The sequence below is a fragment of the Pelodiscus sinensis genome, chromosome 2 (assembly GCF_049634645.1).
Source record: "Pelodiscus sinensis isolate JC-2024 chromosome 2, ASM4963464v1, whole genome shotgun sequence".
Classification (NCBI taxonomy): domain Eukaryota; kingdom Metazoa; phylum Chordata; order Testudines; family Trionychidae; genus Pelodiscus; species Pelodiscus sinensis.
Genome location: NC_134712.1, coordinates 130,708,686 through 130,731,162, shown reverse-complemented (window position 1 = coordinate 130,731,162; position 22,477 = coordinate 130,708,686). Strand labels below are relative to the sequence as shown.

At 42.6% G+C, this 22,477-nt stretch overlaps 1 protein-coding gene across 3 annotated transcripts; it reads right to left on the bottom strand.

The window, feature by feature from the left end:
- Positions 1–3,758: 3,758 nt before the first annotated feature.
- On the bottom strand, positions 3,759–22,249 carry ZNF622 (zinc finger protein 622). 3 transcript variants are annotated; one of them, XM_075921452.1, is made up of 8 exons: positions 22,092–22,197; positions 18,910–19,101; positions 17,985–18,596; positions 16,684–16,920; positions 15,140–15,302; positions 14,719–14,834; positions 7,117–7,260; positions 3,759–4,117 (listed from the first exon to the last, which is right to left on the bottom strand). In XM_075921452.1, the coding sequence occupies exons 2-8, from the start codon at positions 18,938–18,940 to the stop codon at positions 3,990–3,992; spliced, it is 1,431 nt and encodes a 476-aa protein (XP_075777567.1). In that variant the 5' UTR covers positions 18,941–19,101; positions 22,092–22,197; the 3' UTR covers positions 3,759–3,989. The 3 variants fall into 3 exon arrangements, with proteins under 3 accessions (XP_075777567.1, XP_006126163.2, XP_025041920.2); XM_006126101.4 differs by lacking the exon at positions 18,910–19,101 and having other exon boundaries at positions 22,092–22,249; XM_025186135.2 differs by lacking the exons at positions 18,910–19,101; positions 22,092–22,197 and adding an exon at positions 21,724–22,085.
- Positions 22,250–22,477: the final 228 nt, after the last annotated feature.

Genomic DNA, 22,477 nt, shown 5'->3' with positions numbered 1-22,477 from the left:
AATAGTTGGAATTTTGTCCATTTAAATGTTTTATATTAGTTACTAGACAGTTTACCCGACATTGCTCAGATCCTTCTGGGAGAAGGGAGGGGCAGGACATGGGGGATGCTTGAGGACAGGGGGGCTCAGAGAAGGAGGTTGGGGTGTGGTGGAGTGAGGGTTCAGAACAAATGGGTGGAAGGTTGAGGCGGGGGGGGCTCAGGTATATGACCAGACCAATGCAACCTGCTAGTCAGGCAAGACAGAATTGTGAGGATGGGGTTGGAGGCAGACGTGGACAAGCCATTACAGCAGTGAAGGTTTCAAGTCAACGTGTACTGCAAACACTGAATAGCTTTGCTGAAAAGGCCACAAATATAAGGTCAAGGTTGGTAGCTATTTTACGTACTTTGCAATTCAGAGCAATTGCATTGGATCAGAGTGGCTGGACTGGCATCAATTTTATTGCTTCATGCAACTGTGCTACCTTATGATGCTTCAGTTCTAAATTTAACATTGTACTTGCTGACTGACTTTGGTTTAAATCCAAGTCTGCTGCCTGGCTACAGAATTGATTAGTGACGATGTCCTCTAATTTGGCAAACCGTATCTGGATTTTTCCAGGCATGCTTTAATTACTGGTTTTATCGCTCATTAAGAAGGCAGAGTGAAAAAAGAGATAAAAAATAGTTTGGTGGTAATGAGAGTTAAGTGCTAATTTGCTTTGCTTGCCTCTAAGTCACTATGAAATGTGGCAGGGTTTTGCTCTTTGTCCTTTGCACTTTTAAAAGCTTTTAGGATTCATTAATTTTAAATGAGCAACCTATGTGACTTAAGTTACATAACTACTCAGAAGACCTCTTGAAATCCTCAAATTCATAAGAACAGGCACAAGAAAGGTATAACTTACATGACATGCAGACACGTGTCTCTTTCCGAATTCCTGCTAGGCTGAGCCCTTTACATTGTAGTGCTTGCTGAGATATTTGATTCATACCACTATAGTGTTGTATTCATGTAACTCGTCGGTGGAACTCAGCTTTGAAGTGCTGGCTGGAACTGGGGTATCAGCCCTCTGACTCACTGGCCTGAACTCCCTCTTAGCACTGTGCTGCTGTGACAAGTCACAGCCTGCTGCCAGTCCTACATTTCCCCAGCAGTCACACCATCTGCGACATACTAGCTGCAGTTACATGCAGGCTGACCAGAACCAATAACAACGTGACTACAGACAAAATAATCCCCAGCCCAGGACCATCTCACCTTGATCAAAATCCCAAACCATAGCAATGTATAGCTCAGTTCACACCCCCATCAAAGAGGAGAGGAATATGCACACTTATGGTAAGCAACCTGAGATTTTCCCCGGATACTTCAAAGGTACACTGTAATTTCTTCTATATTCAATTGCTCCTTTTAATCTTTATTAAGCCATCAGCCCCACCAATCTTCTCTCACACTTCCTGCATCTGTCTGCTGTACTTGTTGAGTTGTCATTTTCACAAGGGCACCATTATTGGAATGCACATGAGCCATCACTTGAAGAAGCAGCATGTCTTCCTCCACAGTGTGAGTGCCAACCTCAAGCTAGGGATTTTAATCTCCTTCCTTTCAATGCTAGGCTTTTTTTAACTAGCTTCCTCGGGTACAGGACACTTACTCTTCCATCTTCATTTCTGAAAGCCTCTTCTCCCAGCTGTTACTTGCTCCCCCTATTAAAATAAATCCTCCACTTCATTAACCATTCCAGAAATCCCTTCTTCCCCACCATCCCACTTAAATATATTCACTACTGCTGGCTAGTCTACCTCCCCTCTGCATTATTCCCAGACCTCTGAATTTCCCTTTGACTGCTAGGAACACATGCTCCCTTCCAACTAGCATTTTCTTCTGATTCCAATCGCTCTGGTAAAGTAAGATCCAGAGTGGAGAAGATGGGTCATATGAGTGTTGTGCTGAGGGTCAGTGAGGATTGCAGGAAAAAGAGCACAAGTATCCCCACCACTACTCATGCCTACAATCTTGGAAAATAGCTACTTACATACTTTAAGCCCCTGGTAAGAAAACTGTTTCCTAAGGCTTAATGAAGCTTTAAACCAATGCACATGTTAAGAGTGCACCCAGATACATGATTTACAATCAGCAATTACACTTAACAACTTTGGGCAGGGGGTTGGAATCAGTAAACTCGTGAGGTCTCTACCAACCTGTGATTCTATGAACCTACTGTGCACAGAATCAGAATAGCTTTGAAGCACTACATAGCTGAACCTGAGCTCCATCTATATCAGTAGCCACCAAAAGGTTTCCTCTGCCTGATAGTTCCTCCATAGTGATTAGACAGTAGGTTATAAAATGGCTTAAAACTAGCAGATCCCCTTGGAGTCATTTACTATGTGCGTGAGCTTAAGCAAACACAAATGGTCCCTTGTTTGTGATAGACTCCTTGTGCTCAACAGTGCTACGCTAATAGGGCAAAACTCCCCTATACAGACATTTTATTTGCTTCAAGGACTGCAGGCACTGCCTCAGCAATAGCTGGAAAATAACACTTTCAACACTTTCTTAAACCCTTGTTTCCTCTCCAATGCTTCTTTTGGGGGACAAACCACTATGCCCCCCCATTTAGTCTTAGTGGTACAAAGGAGAACAATGATGAGTGGGGGGTTGCTGCACCCTCCGTCGGCTGTCCGTGGCACGTGAATTGTTAGTTCAAAAATGTTTAAACTAGCAAGGTTAGTGTTTGGATAATAAATAATAAAAATAACAATTTGACCATCCTTGACCAGTTAAAGTTAGGTCATACTGAGTCAAACATATATGAGTATAACTGGTTCCCTTTTTCATGAGTAACAATGTCCACAGTCAGATTGGAAAAAAATTACTTATGTAAGTGGCCAAGTTAGTATAGTATTTGATAATTACTGCTTATTGAAAACAGGAACATTTGTAACTTTCTTACAGTACAGACTAAATATCAAAACTTCATTAAATAATGTACAGGTTTCAAAACAGCATACGTTTTACCATTTGCATTCATGGCTGGTGCTTACATACTAAGGTGATAATGGTCACGAGTCTAACAGCAGCTAGATGAAATGATATCAAAACATTGTTAGCAAAATAACAATGTCTACAACTATATGCTTTGGTTTTAATAATTATTCAAAACCATACATTTGTATGCAATATATTGCACTGAAGTTAAATGCAGATAGTTGGGTTTACTAAAAATATTACAATGAAACTCCTAAAAAGTGAAGAGGGCGTGGCACAATGTACCAGGATAGAAACCATTGGAATTATGATTTTAGAACAAAACTATTTCTTTTTTGATTGTTACTTCAAACTAGCACTGAAATTTTTACAGAAGCTGAACAAAACCAATTAAATTGCTAGCACATGATGAGTGACAGACAATTTATTCTGAGACGCTCTCTTTAATTTACTCAATGAAAGATCCACTCCTGTCCCAGTGCCTCTTACATAATTGTTTGATATACAGAAAAAGTGTGTAACATCTGGAAAGTGCTCTCTCCTACTTTTATTTTATACAATTTTTCTACATTACTCCAGAAGGGCAGAGGCCCATGCCTCAATCTTACTTCAGAGCTCTGAGGCTTATAATCAGAATCTTCTCCTAGTCTCCCTTCCACTCTCATCCCCCTTTCCCTGCCTCGGTTTTCTGTAATTGAGCTAAAGAACCAAAAATTGAGCTGTTTAATCAACACCTACTGCATAAAGACGGATACTAGTACAATGCACACGATCTACATCAGTGACTAACCCACACCACATACTTTATTTGGACACAAATTTGGTGTGCCAACAGTTATTAGAATACAAGAGCTCTTCACAAGACTTATCAGGAGGAGAAGGAATAGTAGCATCCAAGGAGCTGATAGGCAGATAGCAAGTTCTATTTTAATGACAGATACCTCCCACCCCCAAAGGCACTAGCTATTATTTCTCCTCTACAGGAGCAAGCTCTGTACAGCGGATGAGGCAGCTCAGAATCTGACTTGCATCCGGAAATGCATCTGCTTTGTCGCATTGTTACTCATGCCTGTCTTCAGCATCCACTTAGACTTCATCCTCTGAAGATACTGCATGTCACGTTCGCATGCTAGTGCTGTTCCTTTTGTAAAGGAAAAATGGGTAAAAAGTTAGTAGATTGCAAGACTGCAAACTGACTTCAGATATAAGGCCTTGCCTTTTGCTTCACCAATCTAGTTACCCTGGTATAATATTCTGTATCAACACTTATTTTGGAATAAGAATGGCTTTTTTCATTTTAGCTTTACCAAGTTCCAAAGAAATGGACACTAAGCTGAAAGAGGTCTCATGTTGAAGTAAGTGTCCAACAGGGGGCTTATACCTATATAACCATCAGTTTAAATTCACAAAGCTCTATGTGGATACAACTTTGTATCGGCTGATCCACGGGGCTCTACTTTTGGAAGATGCAGTGCCAAAGGAGAAGAACTTGGCGCCGCCACTACTAGGAGGCAGTGGTCTGCACTGGCATATGGCTGTACTGCCCATTAGACCCACCCTGTCTGAACAAGGGTTTGCTTGTTCAGAGATCAAGATCTAAATAAGGGAAGACGAGGGTGAGGGGGCGAGTTTTTGAATGGCTACAGAGCTGAAACAGACGTAAATTAATTGAGTAACTTCCTTGAGCCTCTGTATGGGGCTTAATAGGCAGCTGCTCAGACATGCAGCTTAGAGGGAACTTAGCTGGGGTCACAGATTACCATATTAAATGGCAAATACAGGAGATGCTACCATTCATAGAAGAAGGAAGAGTGCCACACAGATGGATAGGTAATCTTAATCATTGTCATCAATCTTAGGCAAAGAAACTATTAACCATAAAACTCTGCACATTCGAGGGGGGTGGGGGGAAAAGAGGAGGACCACCTTATTTTGTAGTCAGCACAATATATGTTCCGAAGTGTCAAAAATGTGTTTAGAATTCAGTTCTAGACTAATCCTCTGAAGTATTCTAAGAACAAAATGGCCATACTGGGTCAGACCAAAGGTCCATCCAGCCCAATATCCTGTCTGCTGACACTGGCCAATGCCAGGTGCCCCAGAGGGAGTGAACAGGTAACGATCAAGCGATCTCTCTCCTGCCATCCATCTCCATCCTCTGACAAACAGAAGCTAGGGACACCATTCCTTACCCATACTGGCTAATAGCCATTAATGGACTTAACGTCCATGAATGTATCTAGTTCTCTTTTAAACCCTGTTATAGTCTTAGCCTCCACAACCTCCTCAGGCAAGGAGTTCCACAGGTTGACTATGCGCTGTGTAAAGAAGAACTTCCTTTTGTTTGTTTTAAACCTGCTACCCATTAATTTCATTTGGTGGCCCCTCGTTCTTATATTATGGGACCAAGTAAATAAAGTATTCTGCCATACTTTACACTTAACTAGGTTTGTGCATAGTACAATAGTGCACAAATACAACAGTACAGGAGCAAAGAGAAATACATTAGCACAAATTAAGGGAGAATAAACCAACATCTCCTTTATTTTCTACACAGATTCATCCCTCATAACTTCATATCACCCTACTACAACAGGGAAGTTTCAGGCTTCTACACAAATACACTTTTGCAACAAGAAGCAGTGAGACTATAATCAATTTAGATATATGCAAGGGTTGCCTTCTCAAAAAGCAGGGCTGGAATGGCAAATTTCTACACTCTATTGTGCTTATGTGCCTGAAATGAAGAGGACTAGAACAAGAGGGGATACCTAAAAGTCAGATACTATGCAGGGGTATGTCTACACTACAGCACTAATTTGAACTAACTTAGTTCGAATTAGTTAATTCGAACTAAGCTAATTCAAACTAACACATCCAGACTAAAAAACTAGTTTGAATTAGCGTTTTGCTAATTCAAACTAGCATGTCCACATTAAGTGGACCCTGAACAGGGGGTAAGGATGGCCAGAAGCAGTGCCGGCAGGGCATCAGATGAGGACTTAGAGCGTTGAGATGCTGTCTCAGGCTAGCCGAGGGCTGTGCTTAAAGGGACCCGACCCCCACCCCGGACAGACAGTTCTCAGGGGTGTCCCTCTTGCAAAGCAGTCCTGGCTTGGATTGCCCGGAGTACCCACACTGGGCACATCACAGCACTCGGCCATCAGACCGGCTGCACTTGCCGCAGGCTGCCATCTGGGGAGGGGGGCAATTGGGGGGCTGCAGGAGAGCTTCCACCCCCAGAAGCCCACAGAGCCACCTCAGTCCTCCCCATCAGGAGCTCGTACCCCATTCCTCCCTCACCTCCTTCCACTTTCCCCACCTCTTGCAGTCTCGGGCAAGCTCCCGGGAGCCGCCAGCCTGGTCCCGGGAAGAGGGGGAGGGCTGGGGGGCATCGGGTGGCTGGCTCAAGCCGTGCCAGGTGCAGGGTCTGCTAGCTGGGTGCTGGCAGGCTTGCACCTGGCACGGGCACCGTAGCCAGCCCGTGCCCCTTTAAGTGGTCCGAGACCGGGCAATAGAGTTTCCCTGGTGTTGGCCAGAGCGGCCACCAGGGAAAGCTGGGGAGGGCTAGCCTCCCACTAGTTCGAATTAAGGGGCTACACACCCCTTAATTCGAACTAGTAAGTTCGAACTAGGCTTAGTCCTCGTGGAATGAGGTTTACATAGTTCGAACTAAGCGCTCCGCTAGTTCAAATTAAGTTTGAACTAGCGGAGCGCTTGTGTAGCGCCTATCAAAGTTAATTCGAACTAACGTCTGTTAGTTCGAATTAACTTTGTAGTGTAGACATACCCCAGGAGACAAGATCAAAGTTTTACCACAGAGCTCCGATTCTCCCCTCTGCCCTTCCTCCTAAATCTTCACCTACCAGAAACTTAGTTTTTCCCTTGCAAAAGCGATACTGCTCTTTGCTAGAAAGCTCTGAATCTGACAACATGTAGCAGTATCTACATGGAGATTGTACTATAGTTCCACAGCAAGCAGCAGCAAATCTTAAAGCGTGGGAAAACTGACTTGGGCTCATTGTATATCGCTAACAATAGATGGTTGAACTGGACAAGAAACCAGGCTCTGTCACCCATCCTCCTCCAAGAATACAGGCTCAAAAAGAGAGTTTAAAGAACTTAAAATTTGTCACTTACCTGTACTGCTTGTCCAGCCTAGAGCTTTGTACTGTTGCAACACCCTGCCTACTGCCTTCTTATTTTTAGTAATAGCCACTGCTCTTGACAAACCAAACCGCTGCTTGTAGTATCGCATCAAAGAGCGGTGACCAACTCTGGCACCTGTTACACAAGAGAATATTTAACAGTTTAAGTCAAGCAAAATGAAACAGCCTTTGAAGCAAATTAATCACCCAGGTGTCTCTGGAAATTAATCTTACTGAGGACTGACTTTTTAGGACTATGATAAGAGAGACACTAATGTAGCAGCTTCTACCACGCATCATATGCTGAGGAAAGGAAAAACAGAAAAAAAACCAGCAGTTCAACTAAAGGATGCTTAGGAATTATAAAAGCCTACAGTAGGAAGATTTAATTAAAGGCAAGAAATGGAAAGACAGACTGTTAGTTTTGTTGCAAGGATTTGGGCCAGCTTTCTAATGCTCGAAGGTACCATTATAAAAGCAGATAATCTAAAGCGTACAGGCCAAAGAATTTCCCCTAGTAATTCCTGCATCAAGTCCAACAACTTCTGGCTGAACTAGAGCATTTCACTTAGAAGCCATCTCCTCTTGATTTAGGGGTCAGTAGGAGTCATTGTCCTGACAAAACTATTTAAATTCACTAAGGTTCTCTACCACTTGCAAAATGATGGAGATGATCAATCTGAGTAGTGCAGAGTCAAAAAAAAAAAAAAATTGGGTCCACTGTCAAGATTTATATAGCACCATAAACAGAGAGGACTTACATTTACATGGCACCCTGCTTTGCAATTGATCAAGTAGGCAGCTGAGTAAACACTGTATTTTACAATTCAGGTGTACAGGAGAGATTTCCTAATTATATGTTTACTACCAAATCAGAACAAAGATTGGTAAGGTAAGGTGAGCTGTGTTATTTCTGAAAAGTCCCTTCTTGTTTTGTGACCTCTGATGAGTAAAAGCCTCTAACCATCACTGGAATAAATTTTTTTTTTTTTTTTTTTTTTAAAGAAACTGACATTTTTGGTAGGCAATCCTAAGTAGTGAAAACAGGAAACGTAATTTCCTGACAAAATACAGTCCCAATTCTGCACGCTTCTATTTAAATGTTCCATGGAGACCACCAGACTCCAACCACACAATCGCTAACAGGATTAGGTAACGAAACTCTAAACTGCTTCACGATCAGTTACTACTTTATGATCCCCTGTTGAACTCATGCATAAACAAAATTAGAAGGGCTGACATTCCCCCTCTCACTGGAAAATAAAGAAAAATGGGGACTCCGTACCCAAAATGCTTAATTCCACAAGGATGAGCATTTATGACAAGAGAACAAATGCTTGTTTTCTGTTTGTCAACAGTAATGGTAAAACCCTAGTGCTAACAGTTGTCTATTTTTGATGATAGCTTTTATATGAATTTTATGTGCACCAAGGCATGTGTGAATGTGCACCACCAGTAAAAACACAAACCTAGCTGTGGGCACTCCGCTAATTAGTTGGGCAGCATTTGAATTTCTGATGAGTAACTGCACAATTTACAAGGAATACTGCATGGCTCTGCTTCCTCGGCCTTGTTTGTCCTGTAAGCTGAAACAGTGATTGGTGCTAGAAAGACGTGTGACCATGCCACCTGGTGCCGGAATCCATTTTGACCCTGGTATTTTGCAATGGGAAGGCAAACAAAGGGTTCCACTCTGGGGGAAAGTCTATTTAAGCAATGGGAAGCTATCAGTTTGGTCTTCAGCGGGCTTTTGAAACTGCCTGGCACACCCCAAGAGGATACAAAGAACTTTGAAAAGGGCTGAAGACCCAGGTCATAGTAAAAGACTGCTCTATTTGAAGCTTATATCTGAAATAAGAATAGCTGTTTACCGTGATAATTTGTAACAAGTTTCTTAGTGGATTAGAATTAGCTATGCATTTTCTGTTCAAATGAGTAACTGACTTTGATCTGTCTGTTCATTGATAAAGAGAACTTACCTCACAAGCTTTAAGTTTTACATGAAGACACAGACTGATTTGGGGTTTTGAGCCCTGTTGGGGGCTGAGCCCTAGAACTGAGTCCTCCCAGAGCTGAAGTGGTTCAGTGTCTGTATGTCTTGTCTGGAATGGGGGGAGAGGGAGACGAGGATCTGGCCCAGCAGCACAGAGTGGTGGCGATTCCCAGGGGGCAAGGAGGTGGGTGTCTGTGGAACAATCAGCACACTGGGGAACAATCCTAAGGAGACTTCTGTGATCAGACCTTTGGGTCCAGCAATGCTTCTGGCCCCCAACCTGACCATGCTCCAGCCCTGGAGCATCGATGGGGTCACCAGCAATCCTGGATAGGGGTGCTGCTGGACTAGAGGAGTCTGAATTATAGAAGTTCAACCTTTATTGCACCACAAAGAGGAACATAGATCCTTTTAAGTGCTACTTTATTAGCCTTTCCATGCACTGAAATGGTGAATACTACAACTTTATCACAGTAACATGCAATAAATACTTATTGAACCTTTGCGGAGAAAGGCTGGCTGATTATTTACATGTTGTGGAATAAAAAAAAATAGGAAAGTTTGAAAGTACAACAGCACCCTCAAGTGATTTCCCATCATCGATAAATTTAAAGATGAAGCAGTGGTACCCTTTGTGCATCACTAAACAGCCACTGGAGTAGCTACAATTTAGTGAGCAAATCATCCATTTATTCATTTACACGCCAATATTTTCCAATTTTTTTCTACCTAAAAACTAATGGGGATGATCACTAAAACCCAAAGTATTTGTGCATTCTTATATCATGAAAAAGAACAAATGGCAGATCAAGAAGTGCTTTTTTGTTTAAAAAAAAAATCACACATATCAGGTCTGTAATATGCCTGATATTACACTGAGAAAAATAGGATTTTTCACAAGAGTCTTTATAGAATACATTCTTATAGGCACACCAGAGCATGTATTTCTCCTGTATATAGCTGTAGAAGACCTGGCAACATATATTTTAGATTTTATACTAGAGAAACTATTAAACTGGATTTTACCAAAAGGAGGAAAATTTTCAGATGAATAAAAGGGAGTTTGGCACTTATCTTCCACATCATTGCAGTCAAACAAAAGCAGAAGAAAATGCCTCTCCTCTAATCTTTCAATTTTAGCCAATTTAGACTGAGTTATTCGTAGTGACAATGTAGTTTTATTTTTAAGATGGGGGTCCCTTCAGCTCAGTTGCTCAAGAGGAAAGCTCTCTTTTGATTAAAGATTTAATATCTAAACCTTCAACAGGATGCGGAGAAAGCTCCTACTTTAGTTCTCTGGTCATTCAGCAAAAATAGGACACACAATGCAATATTCCTGATATTTTTGAAGTTTTAATAAACAGTCTAGTCTCTAGCACCACAACTGCTTTTCATGCCATCTTTAACCAATCATAGAATACTAGGACTGGAAGGGACCTCTAGAGGTTATCGAGTCCAGTCCCCTGCCCTCATGGCAGGACCCAGTACTGTCTAGACCATCCTTGATAGACATTTATCTAACCTACTCTTAAGTATCTCCAGAGATGGAGATTCCACAATCTCCCTGGGCAATTTATTCCAATGTTTAACAACCCTGACAGTTAGGAACTTTTTCCTAACGCCCAACCTAAACCTCCCTTGCTGCAGTTTAAGCCCATTGCTTCTTGTTCTATCCTCAGAGGCCAGGAAGAACAATTTTTCTCCCGCCTCCTTGTGACACCCTTTTAGATACCTGAAAACTGCTATCATGTCCCCTCCCAGTCTTCCTTTCCAAACTAAACAAGCCCAATTCTTTCAGTCTTCCTTCATAGGTCTTGTTCTCTAGACCTTTAATCATTCTTGTTGCTCTTCTCTGGACCTTTGCCAATTTCTCCACATCTTTCTTGAAAGGTGGTGCCCAGAATTGGACACAATACTCTAACTAAGACCTAATAAGCACAAAGTAGAGGAGAAGAATGACTTCTTGTGTCTTGCTTACAACCAGGGCTCGACAATTAAGGTAATCGTCTCACCACGGGCGAATAAATTATAGCCTGGCATGGCACCGCAGTGCAATCAGCGCACGTGCAGCGCAGTCTGCGCATCCGCAGCCTGCTGAACCACGCGGCTGGAGAGCAGGGCTAGCCACGGCTCGGCAAACCCTGCTTACAACACATTTGTTAATGCATTCTAGAATCATGTTTGCTTTTCTTGCAACAGCGTCACACTGTTGACTCATATTTAGCTTATGGTCAACTATAACCCCTAGCTCCCTTTCTGCCGTACTCCTTCCTAGACAGTCGCTTCCCATTCTATATGTGTGAAACTGATTGTTCCTTCCTAAGTGGAGCACTTTGCATTTGTCCTTATTAAACTTCATCCTATTTACCTCAGATAAGTGGTTCCCAAACTTTTCAGCATCATGCCCCCTTGATTTTTGAGAAATCCTCACGCGCCCTACCCTCAAAAAAGCAGCAAAACTTGTTGGGGGGGATTAATAGGAGGGCTGGGTTGCGTTGCACCCCCCCCCCCCCAGGGGAGCATGCCCCCTAGTTTGGGAACCCATGCCTCAGACCATTATTCCAGTTTGTCCAGATCATTTTGAATTATGACCCTGTCCTCCAAAGCAGTTGCAACTCCTCCCAGCTTGGTATCATCTGCAAACTTAATAAGAGTACTCTCTATGACAATATTTAAATAGTTGATGAAGATATTGAACAGAACCGGTCCCAAAACAGACCCCTGTGGAAGCCAACTTGTTATGCCCTTCCAGCAGGATTGTGACCCGTTGATAAGTCCTCTCTGAGAACGGTTATCCAGCCAGTTATGCACCCACCTTATAGTAGCCCCACCTAAGTTGTATTTGCCTAGTTTATTGATAAGAATATCATGGGAGACCATATCAAATGTCTTACTAAAGTCTAGGTATACCACGGTACTGCTTCTCCCAAGTCTAGGTATACCACATCCACCGCTTCTCCCTTATCCACAAGACTCGTTATCCTATCACATTGGTTTGACATTATTTGTTCTTTACAAATCCATGCTGGCTGTTCCCTATCACTTATTATCTTCCCAGTGTTTGCAGATTATTTCCTTAATTACTTGCTCCATTATCTTTCCTGGCACAGAAGTTAAACTGACTAGTCTGTAGTTTCCAGGGTAGTTCTTATTTCCCCTTTTTAGAGATAGGCATTATATTTGCCCTTTTCCAGTCTTCTGGAATCTCGCCTGTCTTCTCTGATTTTCCAAAGATAATAGCTAAAGACTCAGATACCTTCTCTATCAGCTCCTCAAGTATTCTAGGATGCATTTCATCAGGCCCTGGTGACTTGCAGACATCTAACTTTTCTAAGTGATATTTAACTTGTTCTTTTTTTATTATTATTTTATCTTCTAAACCTAACCCCTTCCTACTAGCATTCACTATGTTAAGCATTCCTTCTTCAGACTTCTCAGTGAAGACTGAAACAAAGAAGTCATTAAGTTTCTCTGCCATTTCCAAGTTTCCTATTACTGTTTCTCCCTCCTCACTGAACAATGGGCCTACCCTGTCCTTGGTCTTCCTCTTGCTTCTAATATGTCTATAGTATTTCTTCTTGTTTCCCTTTATGTCTACAGCTAGTTTGAGCTCATTTTGTGCGTTTGTCTTTCTAATCTTGCCCCTGCATTCCTGTATTGTTTACCTATATTCATCCTTTGTAATTTGTCCTAGTTTCTATTTTTTATATGACTCTTTTATTTTTAGATCATGCAAAATCTCCTGGTTAAGCCAAGCAGTCTTCTACCATATTTTCTATCTTTCCTATGCAGCGGAATAGCTTGCTTTTGGGCCCTTAATAGTGTCCCTTTGAGAAACTGCCAACTCTCTTCAGTTGCTTTACACCTCAGTCTTGCCTCCCATGGGACCTTACCTACCAGCTCCCTGAGCTTACCAAAATCTCCCTTCCTGAAATCCATTGTCTTTAATTTGCTGTTCTCCCTTCTACTATATCGTAGAATCACAAACTCTATAATTTCATGATCACTTTCACCCAAGCTGCCTTCCACTTTCAAATTCTCAACCAGTTCCTCCCTATTTGTTAAAATCAAATCTAGAACAGCTTCCTCCCAGTAGCTTTTTCAGCCTTCTGAAATAAAAAGCTGTCTTCAAAGCAGCCCAAGAAATTACTGGATAGTCTGTGCTCCACTGTGTTATTTTCCCAGCATATATCTGGATAGTTGAAGTCCCCCATCACCACCAAATCCTGCGTTTTGGATTATTTTGTTAGTTGTTTAATAAAAAGCCTCATCCATCTCTTCCGCCTGGTTAGGTGGCCTGTAGTAGACCCCCCTAACATGACATCAGCCTTGTTTTTTACCCCTATGTAACATAAAAAAACCCCAAGAGAGTACTACAAAAGCAAGGGGGTTCCATCATTGCAGATAACCTTTATTCACACTTCCACATGCATTTCCTATAGCACCTACTACTGTTTCACGTGATACACATAAGATTATTGTAACTAAGATTAGAATAATAGATTCCTAGGGCTGGAAGAGACCACAAGGAGGTCATCAAGTTCAGTCCCCTGCCCAAAGCAGGACCAACCCTAATTAAAACATCCCAGCCAGAACTTTGTCAAGCCAGGACTTAAAACCTCCATTGATGAAGATTTCACCACCTCCCTAAGTAACCCATTCCAGTAACTCACCACTCTCCTAGTGAAACAGTTTTTCCTAATATCCAACCTAGGCCTCCCCCATTGTAACTTGAGACCATAGCCCCTTGTTCTGCTATCACTACTTAGAACAGCCTCTCCATTGTCTTTAGATCAGAGGAAAGATTTTATTTCACCCTTTTTCACTGCATATTTGTCAGCACTTTACAGGATCCAAGGGATATGCTGATATTAAGCCTATACAAGGGATCTTTGTGTGTCAAACCTCACACCATTTTCAAAGCATCCAGACTTAGTGTAGAAATTAAATACACAAAGAACAATATGTGGTTGTTTAATGAAATTAATATGAGTAACAGGTTGTCAAAACTGGTTTATGAGCAGGTTCCATTGTGTAGTACTACACTGGAAGAACTTATCTCCGTAAGATATATTGCAACAAAGTGCACATTACAGTCTAGCATGCATGAAGTCAGTCAAGGGCAAATAAGAGAAAGTGACGTCCAAAGAAACACACGCCAATGCAGGAGGATGACAAGAAAAAGGAGTCTTGTAAATTTCAATTTGAGCAAATTTAATAAGAGCATTTTAAAATGAAAACAAGTCTTCAGTTTGAAAACTGGAAGAACAGAATTTGAGATCAAAGCAGATGAAGGATAAGTGAATGTCAAACTGCGTGCTATGAAACAAAAATAGGAATTGTTGGCAATAATTTAAACTACAGTAAAGTCAAGAATATCGCTCAGCGGTGGGCAACCTGCAGCCCATTGAGGTTGTGTGTGTGACCCTCCTGACATTTGTTTACTGTTGCCCATATAAAAGGTTACCAGATTCTGTTTGTTTTTATTCACATTATGCAGCCCACTGAGATGCAGGGGGGCCACTTGTGTGGCCCGCTCATTAGCCTAGGTTGTCCATCACTAAGATGAATGCTACAACAAAAAGTATCTATTCTACGTACCTGAAGGGAGAATCAATTCCATACTTTCATCATCATATTCTAAATTCTTCCCTGCTGGGAACTCTTCAGTCATCATCGTCACATCCTCCCCTTCCCTGTGATCAGGGTAACTGCTCCTATGGAACAATTATAGCAGCTGCTAAAATACACATGAATAGCAGCTCCATTTCAAAACTGTCCTATTTAAACCAAGCATGCTGTAAACTTGTTAAGTCTCAGCATAGTGACAGGCTCCACTGATATCAGGGTTACCAATCTTTTTCACTATGTTTTAATATAGACAGTTCTCTGGGAGCACCTCCCCTTCCCCTCTCAATTCAATTCTACCGCATCAATGTTGCAACAAACTTTTAAATGCTATTCATATAAAAAAGTCCAGTAATATATGACCAGCCAGCTCCCCACTGAGCTAAAATCATACCTAAAATCATAGAAGTCTGCAAATTCCAAGGCAGCATCCCCATCTGTGAAGAGCTTGCAGTGGCTTTTATCATTCATATGAGCCTTCACTGCTTCTGTTGAATAGAAGGATTTCCCCTTTTCATTGCACCACAAGCAGATTTTCCCAACACCAACTTTTTCTCCTAGGGGGAAAAAAAGGGTATCATTTTGAGTTTACACTCCATTCAATTATCAGTTTCAACATCCCTGACATCCATGACTCAGGTCTCCCATTCATTGCAAATGGGAGACCTGAGTCATTCCAAATTAGAGAATCACTGGCTGGAACTGAATTAAGGCTCTGGTCCCTCCGAACTAAAGAATTAAAGAATAATTACAATGACAGAACAAAGGGCAGCATACACTCTGGACAAAAGCTCTCTGTGAAATGCTATAAAATAGAAAATGCACAAAATAAGGTGTTCTCTCATCCTGTGGCAAGAGCTTTAGTAAGGATAGAGTAATATTGAATCTACTTTTGTTACAGCAGTTCCACTGCAAATGGAATATTTACTCTCTCGTACATCTGAAAATATTTGCATCATTTACATTGGTTGAGTAATAGGCACAACCAGTGTAACTATTTTAGAACTTGAGGTTTTTTGCATAAACCTCATGCTGCATGGTTTAAACTAGGGCTATCAAGCAATTAAATAAACCGATCACAATTAAACAGAATACCATTTATTTAAATTTTTTGGATGCTTCCTACATTTTTATATATTGATTTTAATTAGAGTAAAATGCATATAGGCATCACTTTATATTAATTTGCATTACAAATATTTGCATTATAAACAAACAAAAATTCAGGCCACCTAATATAAGTACTATAGTGTAATCTCTATCATAACAGTTGAACTTACAAATAACTATGTTCAAAACACCTGCGTTCAAAAATAAAATGAAGTAAAACATTAAGCTATAAAGTCCACTCAGTCCTACTTCTTGTTCAGTCACTCAGGGAAAGTCCTCACTTGCTGAGATCGACCGGGTCTAGCATAGACCTATAAATTGAACATGGAAGGCAGCTCTGGCTGGAGTTTGTACTTCTTGCAGTCATGGAAAGCTGACAGGAGCATTTGCTCCCATCAGCCTCCTGCAGTGGGGATGGTGCCAAGCCTGGCTTAAGGCAAGCTGATTCCAGCTACATCTACTATGTTTGCGTGATGTTCTTCCAGGTGTGTAGACCTGGCCTAAGACAAATAAGTTTGGTTACAATTTGCAGGAGATAATGCTGCCCACTTCTTGTTTACAATGTCATCTGAAGTGAGAAGAGGTGTTCTCATAGCACCGTTGTAGCTGATGCTGAAAGATATTTACATGCCAGATGCACTAATAATTCTTGTATTCCCTTCATACTTCAACCACCATTTCAAAGGACATGCATTCATGTTGACAACAGGTTCTGCTCAATAACTATGCAAAGCAAAGTGGACTGATGCATGTTTCATTTCATTTTTTGAGTCACTTTTAAAATATACCTACCCTTGGTATTTAACTGTTGGGGGTGGTCATACTTACCCAAGTACTTAATCAGTCCCCTGAGATCCACAAGGTATTCTATATCCGGAATAAAGAAACTGTGGGCTTTTGTCATATGGGCCACATTTTTCATGAGAGAGCTTGAATGGTGAAGACAAAACAAGCAGTCTGTGAATGGCACTGCACCAGCAGAAGTCTGTTTCTCATCTTCATCCACTGCACTTTCCATCTGCTCATCTTCAGACTCAACTTCATCAGAATCCATGTCCTCCCAGCCTTTCAGTACAATTTAAAAAACACTAAGTTTATTTACATTTTCCCCCCCAAACAATCATAATCTATTTGCTCTAGTACAGAATACGCTTACAATATAAATTACAAACTAATACAAAATGTTACGTGTTCTTATTAGGGATATTAAAAAGTGGTTAATTAGATAACCATTTAACCACTAAGATTTTCAGTGGTTACACGCTGCGGGCTCTGCAGTATAAAGCTTACATGGCAGAGTTGGCAACCAGGGCATGCCTGGAGCCAGTTCCCAGCCCCACTCCCATGGAGCCAGCTGCGCTGTGGGCTCTGCAATATAAACTTTATACTTCAGAACCCATAATGCAAGGTGGCTTCCAGCTCCCAACCCCACTCCCAGGGATCTGGCTGCCGCCTCTCATTGCAGGGTCTGATATGGAACCCCCCAGTGCAGGCAACAGTGGGCTCTCCAGGAGTGGGGCTGGGAGCTAGAGTATAACCATTATGGTAACCAATAAGCTCATGCAAAATGATTATTACTACATCCCTAGTTCTAATTACTATACAGAAATTAAAATCAAGTGATGAGCCCATACTGCTATCAATAAAACTAACTTACAAAGAAATGACAGAAACTTAAGGCAAAACTGAAAATTGCTCAGGAAAAGGTTCACCAGATCTAAGAATTTAGGTACAATTTTCTTGAACATGAAAATCCTCTTGCTGTTTGGAAGCAAAATTATTAATGTACCATGTAACATTAAAACAAAGCATAACCGGTAAATAACACAATTCTGTCATAAACATGAGGATCTAATGTCTAATAATTAGGACCTTTTTATAGAAGAAAAAAAGTGATGAATGAGATTACTGGACACTAAGCCTTGCTAGACTTTAATCTTTCTACCCTCTTCATAGCAGGTTCTCTTTTGATGAATCTCATTAGGAAAAAAAGCCACCCCCATGGAATTGTGTTTTCCTTCCTCCCCTATATTTTTTAAAAAAACTACAACATGGGACTTCTACCCACAACCAATAACCAAATTTGCATAGCCAGAGCCACCACTTTACCACCTTGCAGGTTTTCTTACCTTCCATATCCTCATCTTTCTCGCCATCCTCTGCACCCTGTTTCACCAGCTTCCTTGCTTGCTGTTCAAACCACTGTAGCCTTGGAGGTTTTTCCAATCTCTCTCTGCTCTGTGACAAATCACCTCCAGCAGAAGTTGCAGAGCTGACTGTATCAGTTGGGAGCAATGGTATCTTCTTTGGAGATAAGGATGGCTGGGCCCTGATGGCTTGCTGAATAGCTGTATTCATTGCATCTTTGTTTAAACTCTCCTGGCCCAGTCCCTTTTCCAGATTCTTCTCATTTAAGGTTTCTACTTCCTTGCTGACAGCCTGGACAGCTTTTTTTTCAAGATCTAGGTGCTTCTTGGACTTCAAATGGTTCTCATAGGCATTAAAAGTAGAGAACCTCTTGCTGCAAGCTGTACAGTAGGTTGCAGTGTCTTTGTTCTGTTCCTCTGCCACTGCTCGCTGTGCTAGAACTCTCTCTTGGAAATTCTCAACAGTGACAGGTGGCATGTCAGCAACTTTCCTCTTTAGATTGTATCTATGCCAGTCGGTTTTGTAGTGGGCACGCTGAAAGTCAGCATCTTTAAAAGCCACACGGCAAGTGATGCAGGTAAAAGATGCCATTACTAGGAAGTAAAGAAAGGCAGCATGTCAAAAGAAAATTATCAGAAGATGGCAGGAGGAGGAAACATGAAAGAGAAGCCAGTGTTAGGTCCTCGCTTTTTTGAACAACTGCACGTTTGATGCAATCCTGGGGCAAGAGTGTTAGTAAAGTTTAAGAAACATTGATAATGTATTAGACAATGGAAGGGATAAACAAAGATATAAAATTAGTCACAACTATCAAAAATGTGCTATTTGTATTATCATAGCACCTAAAATCTCTCTTAATGAACAAGGACCCCAACTGTGCTAGGAAAGCAAAAAGATGGCCCTTACTCCAAGATGATGTATTTATAGATCTTTTCATTCTTCATCAAAGAGCAAACTCCTGAAGCATCATGCTGACTAGAGTCAAGAGACTGAGAAAGCTTTCAGTTGATTTTCAGCATTTTGTGTACAATCAATGACACATGTTATCCATTAGAATCAGTTCTCCCCATTCATAGGCAAGACTCTCCTAAATATCAACTGGAAGAGTTAAATAGGAAGATGTCACTGCAGAACAACAAAAGCTGGCAGAGAACATATTTTATGTTTGTAAAACACCCAGCATGAGTCCCTCTGCTTGATTGGAGATACATACCAACAATGGCAAAAGTTATCATTAACTCTTCTTTGTGATACTGCTATGGTAATAATAATAATCAGGGCTCGCCGAACTGCGGCGAGCCCTGCTCGCTAGCCGCACTGTCCGGCAATCTGCGCATGCACAGATCGCCCAAACCCAGCTCTTCCAGATTGCAATCTACTCGTCACGGGCAAGTAGATTGCATTATTTGTCGAGCCCTTATAATAATAATAAAAACCAGGATGGACACAAAGTTCACAAATTGAGATCACACCCACCATTCCTGTATACAGAAGTGACTAAACTAAAGCATAGGAAAATGTCTATAATAGAGAGGAAAAAAGTCCCAAAAGTTCCAGCATACAAAAACTGAAATCCCTTCAAGGGTACTAACATGCAGAATTCAGTATTAGAAAACTCCCACAAACACTAAAAGAGACTAAAAGGTGTGGATTTTAAGGAGAGGATGGGTAAATTTCAGAACTGACATTTCCTTTTGGAAGCCAGCATTTGCCTTTCCTGCATTTCTTATCGGTAAATGCAAAGTAAAAAATTCATATACACAAGGGAAAAAAAACATGGAAAATGCTCATTTATAAGAAACACAGAAATAAAGAATTACATTATTATACATAACCCATTTAATTTAGAAGAGAAAAAAAAGTCACTCGTTCTTCAGTGGGAAATAGTTCACTCAACTAACTGTAGGATCATATGCTGTTAAGCCAGCACTTCTGTTATATGCACTTACTTTCATCTATAGCTTTCACTTTAAAAAAGCTAAAGTGAAAATTTTCTCTCTTGTGTGTGGCTTAGGGGCAAACACTGAGATATAGCTGAATTTTTGAAACAAGTCTGTTATTGGATTTCATCTAATTTTTGAAAGTTAGGTTGTTTGCTATTGGTCTTCTATCAAATCTGATTTCTGCTACTTTAACATGCCATCAAATCAACAGCTTAGGAACACAAGAACAGACATACTGGCTCAGACTAAAGGTTCATTTAGCCTCATAAGCCTGTCTTTGAACAGTGGCAAATGCCAGGCACTTCAGAAGGAATCAACAAGTGAGCCATAGGACATTGTCCATTCTCAACTTCTGGCTGCTAGGGACACTTCAAAGCATCGTTTTGCATTCCTGCCAATCCTGGATAACCACCATTGATAGACCTATCCTCCATGAGCTTATCTAGTTCTTTTTAAAACCCTGTTATAGACTTGGCCTTCACAACATCCTCTTGCAGAGTTCCACAGGTTGACTGTGCATTGTAGGATGAAAAACTTCCTATTGTTCATTTCAAGCCTCCTGCTCATTAATTTCATTTGGTGTCCCTTAGGTTTTGTGCTCTTGAGAAGTAAACAACACTTCCTAATTTACTTTCTCCAAACGGGCATGATTTTATAAGTCTCTAACATATTCCCCTTAGTCATCTGTTTTCTAAGATGAGAAGTTCCAGGCTTATTCCTTTCTCCCCATATAAAAACTGTTCCATATGACTACAGGTTGCACCTCTGAAAACCAGTACTCTATGGTCCGGCAACATCTGTAGTCTGGCAGGTCTACAGATGTTCCTGGATCAGAGAGCCCCAGAGCCTAATGGCAGGAGGGCCAGCAGCCCGGCGAGGGACAGTTGAGCTGGAGGAGTGCTGTGTTGGCGTCAGGGACTGAAGAATCCTGGCAGTGTGGAGTCAAGAGGCTGGGGAAACCCAGACACCTATGGCAGCATGGGGCCAGAAGCAGTAGAAGCCCAGTGCCTCCAGCAGCATGGGCTCAGGGAATTGGAGAAGCCCATCCGCCTATGGCAGCCTGCGGCAATGTGGAACCGGAGAACCCGACAGCCAGTGGCAATGTGAGGTAGGGGGCCAGAGAAGCCCGGCTGCCCGCCGCAGAGCAGAGCTGAGGAAATCTGGATTCATGCAGCAGCACAGGCCAGGACCAGAGAACCCCAGCCACCAAAGACAGCCTGGTGTCAGCAGGGCAGGAGAGAAGGGGCCGGAGGCAGGGGGCCAGCTGGCTCCAGGCCCATGGCAGGGGATGCCTCCCCTGGTTTGGCAAATACTGCCAGGTCCCAACCACACTGGACCAGGGAGGTCCAACCCATAGTCATTTTATTTCCATTTTCTGAACCTTTTCACATTCCAACATTGTTAGAACAACTGCTACTAAGCAGAGAGTTAGCAGAACATAAGAGCTTCTGCTATGTAAGCTAGGAACTAGAATACCTGTGCAAAAATGGGCTGACAAGTAAAATCAATTTCTACAGTCACTTTGCATTTCCGTTTTGGTGGTGTTAAATTAGATAGGCCCCACAGTTACTTTTAAGCACTGTAGGTAGAGTTTAGTGTCAGAAAAAGCCCCTTATCTATGAGGAAACTACAAGGTGAGCGTACAATAGGTATCAACTTAGGTGACTAGGCATGAGATGTAGACACTTCACAACATAAAGAGCATTAAAAACAGGGCTGGCAGGATTCGTTTCCTGACAGGCTGCTTAGTCAACTAACTCGCTCCAACGCTACTTGCCCTCAGCGACCGGCAGCCAGGCCTGTCTCACGCAGCTGAGCCCGGGGATGGAGCAGCCCACTTTGAACTCGAGGGGCCACAATTCGCTCCAGTTTCTGCCTAGGACGCGCAGCTGCCACAGCGCCCCGGACGCTGCGTATCTCCCCGGGCCCTTGCCACGCATCTGCGCCCTCCCTGGGAAAGCCGCAGGCACGTGGTGCTGGCTGCAGAAGGGCCGGGCTGAGCCACCTTCCCCGAACCCCCCTGCAGCGCAGGGAGCGGCTTCCCGGGCCTCCCCGGCGCGGCGCCCCACAGGCCCGGGGGGCACAGGCCGCTCGTGGGCAAGGCCCAGGCAGCCGCGCAGCGCAGGGAGCGGGCGGGCCCCTCACCTCTGGGGTCCCCGGCACCCAGGTGCTGGGCGCGCAGCTACTCGCCAGGCTGGAACGCGAGGACAATCGACTCAGCCGCGAGGATTCCAAAATGGAGCAGGAAGGAATCCCGACAGCCCCGCCCCCGCCAGGCCCCGCCCCCCAACCCCAGTGACGCGCGCCGGCCGGGGCCGCAGGGAGGCGCCTCTCGCTGCTCTGCCTGATCGCCCTCTGCTGGGGCTGCCACAGCCGGGCTCGCGAGCTAGTGCGGTGCAAGGGAAGGCTCGCAGCCCAGGTGCCCTTCAGTGCTGGGGGCTCAGGCCCGGCTCGCAGGCTTCAGCACTCCTGAAATCAGTTCCCTGGCCTATGTAATAGCCGCTTACAACCCTTTATTTTGACTGCGGAAG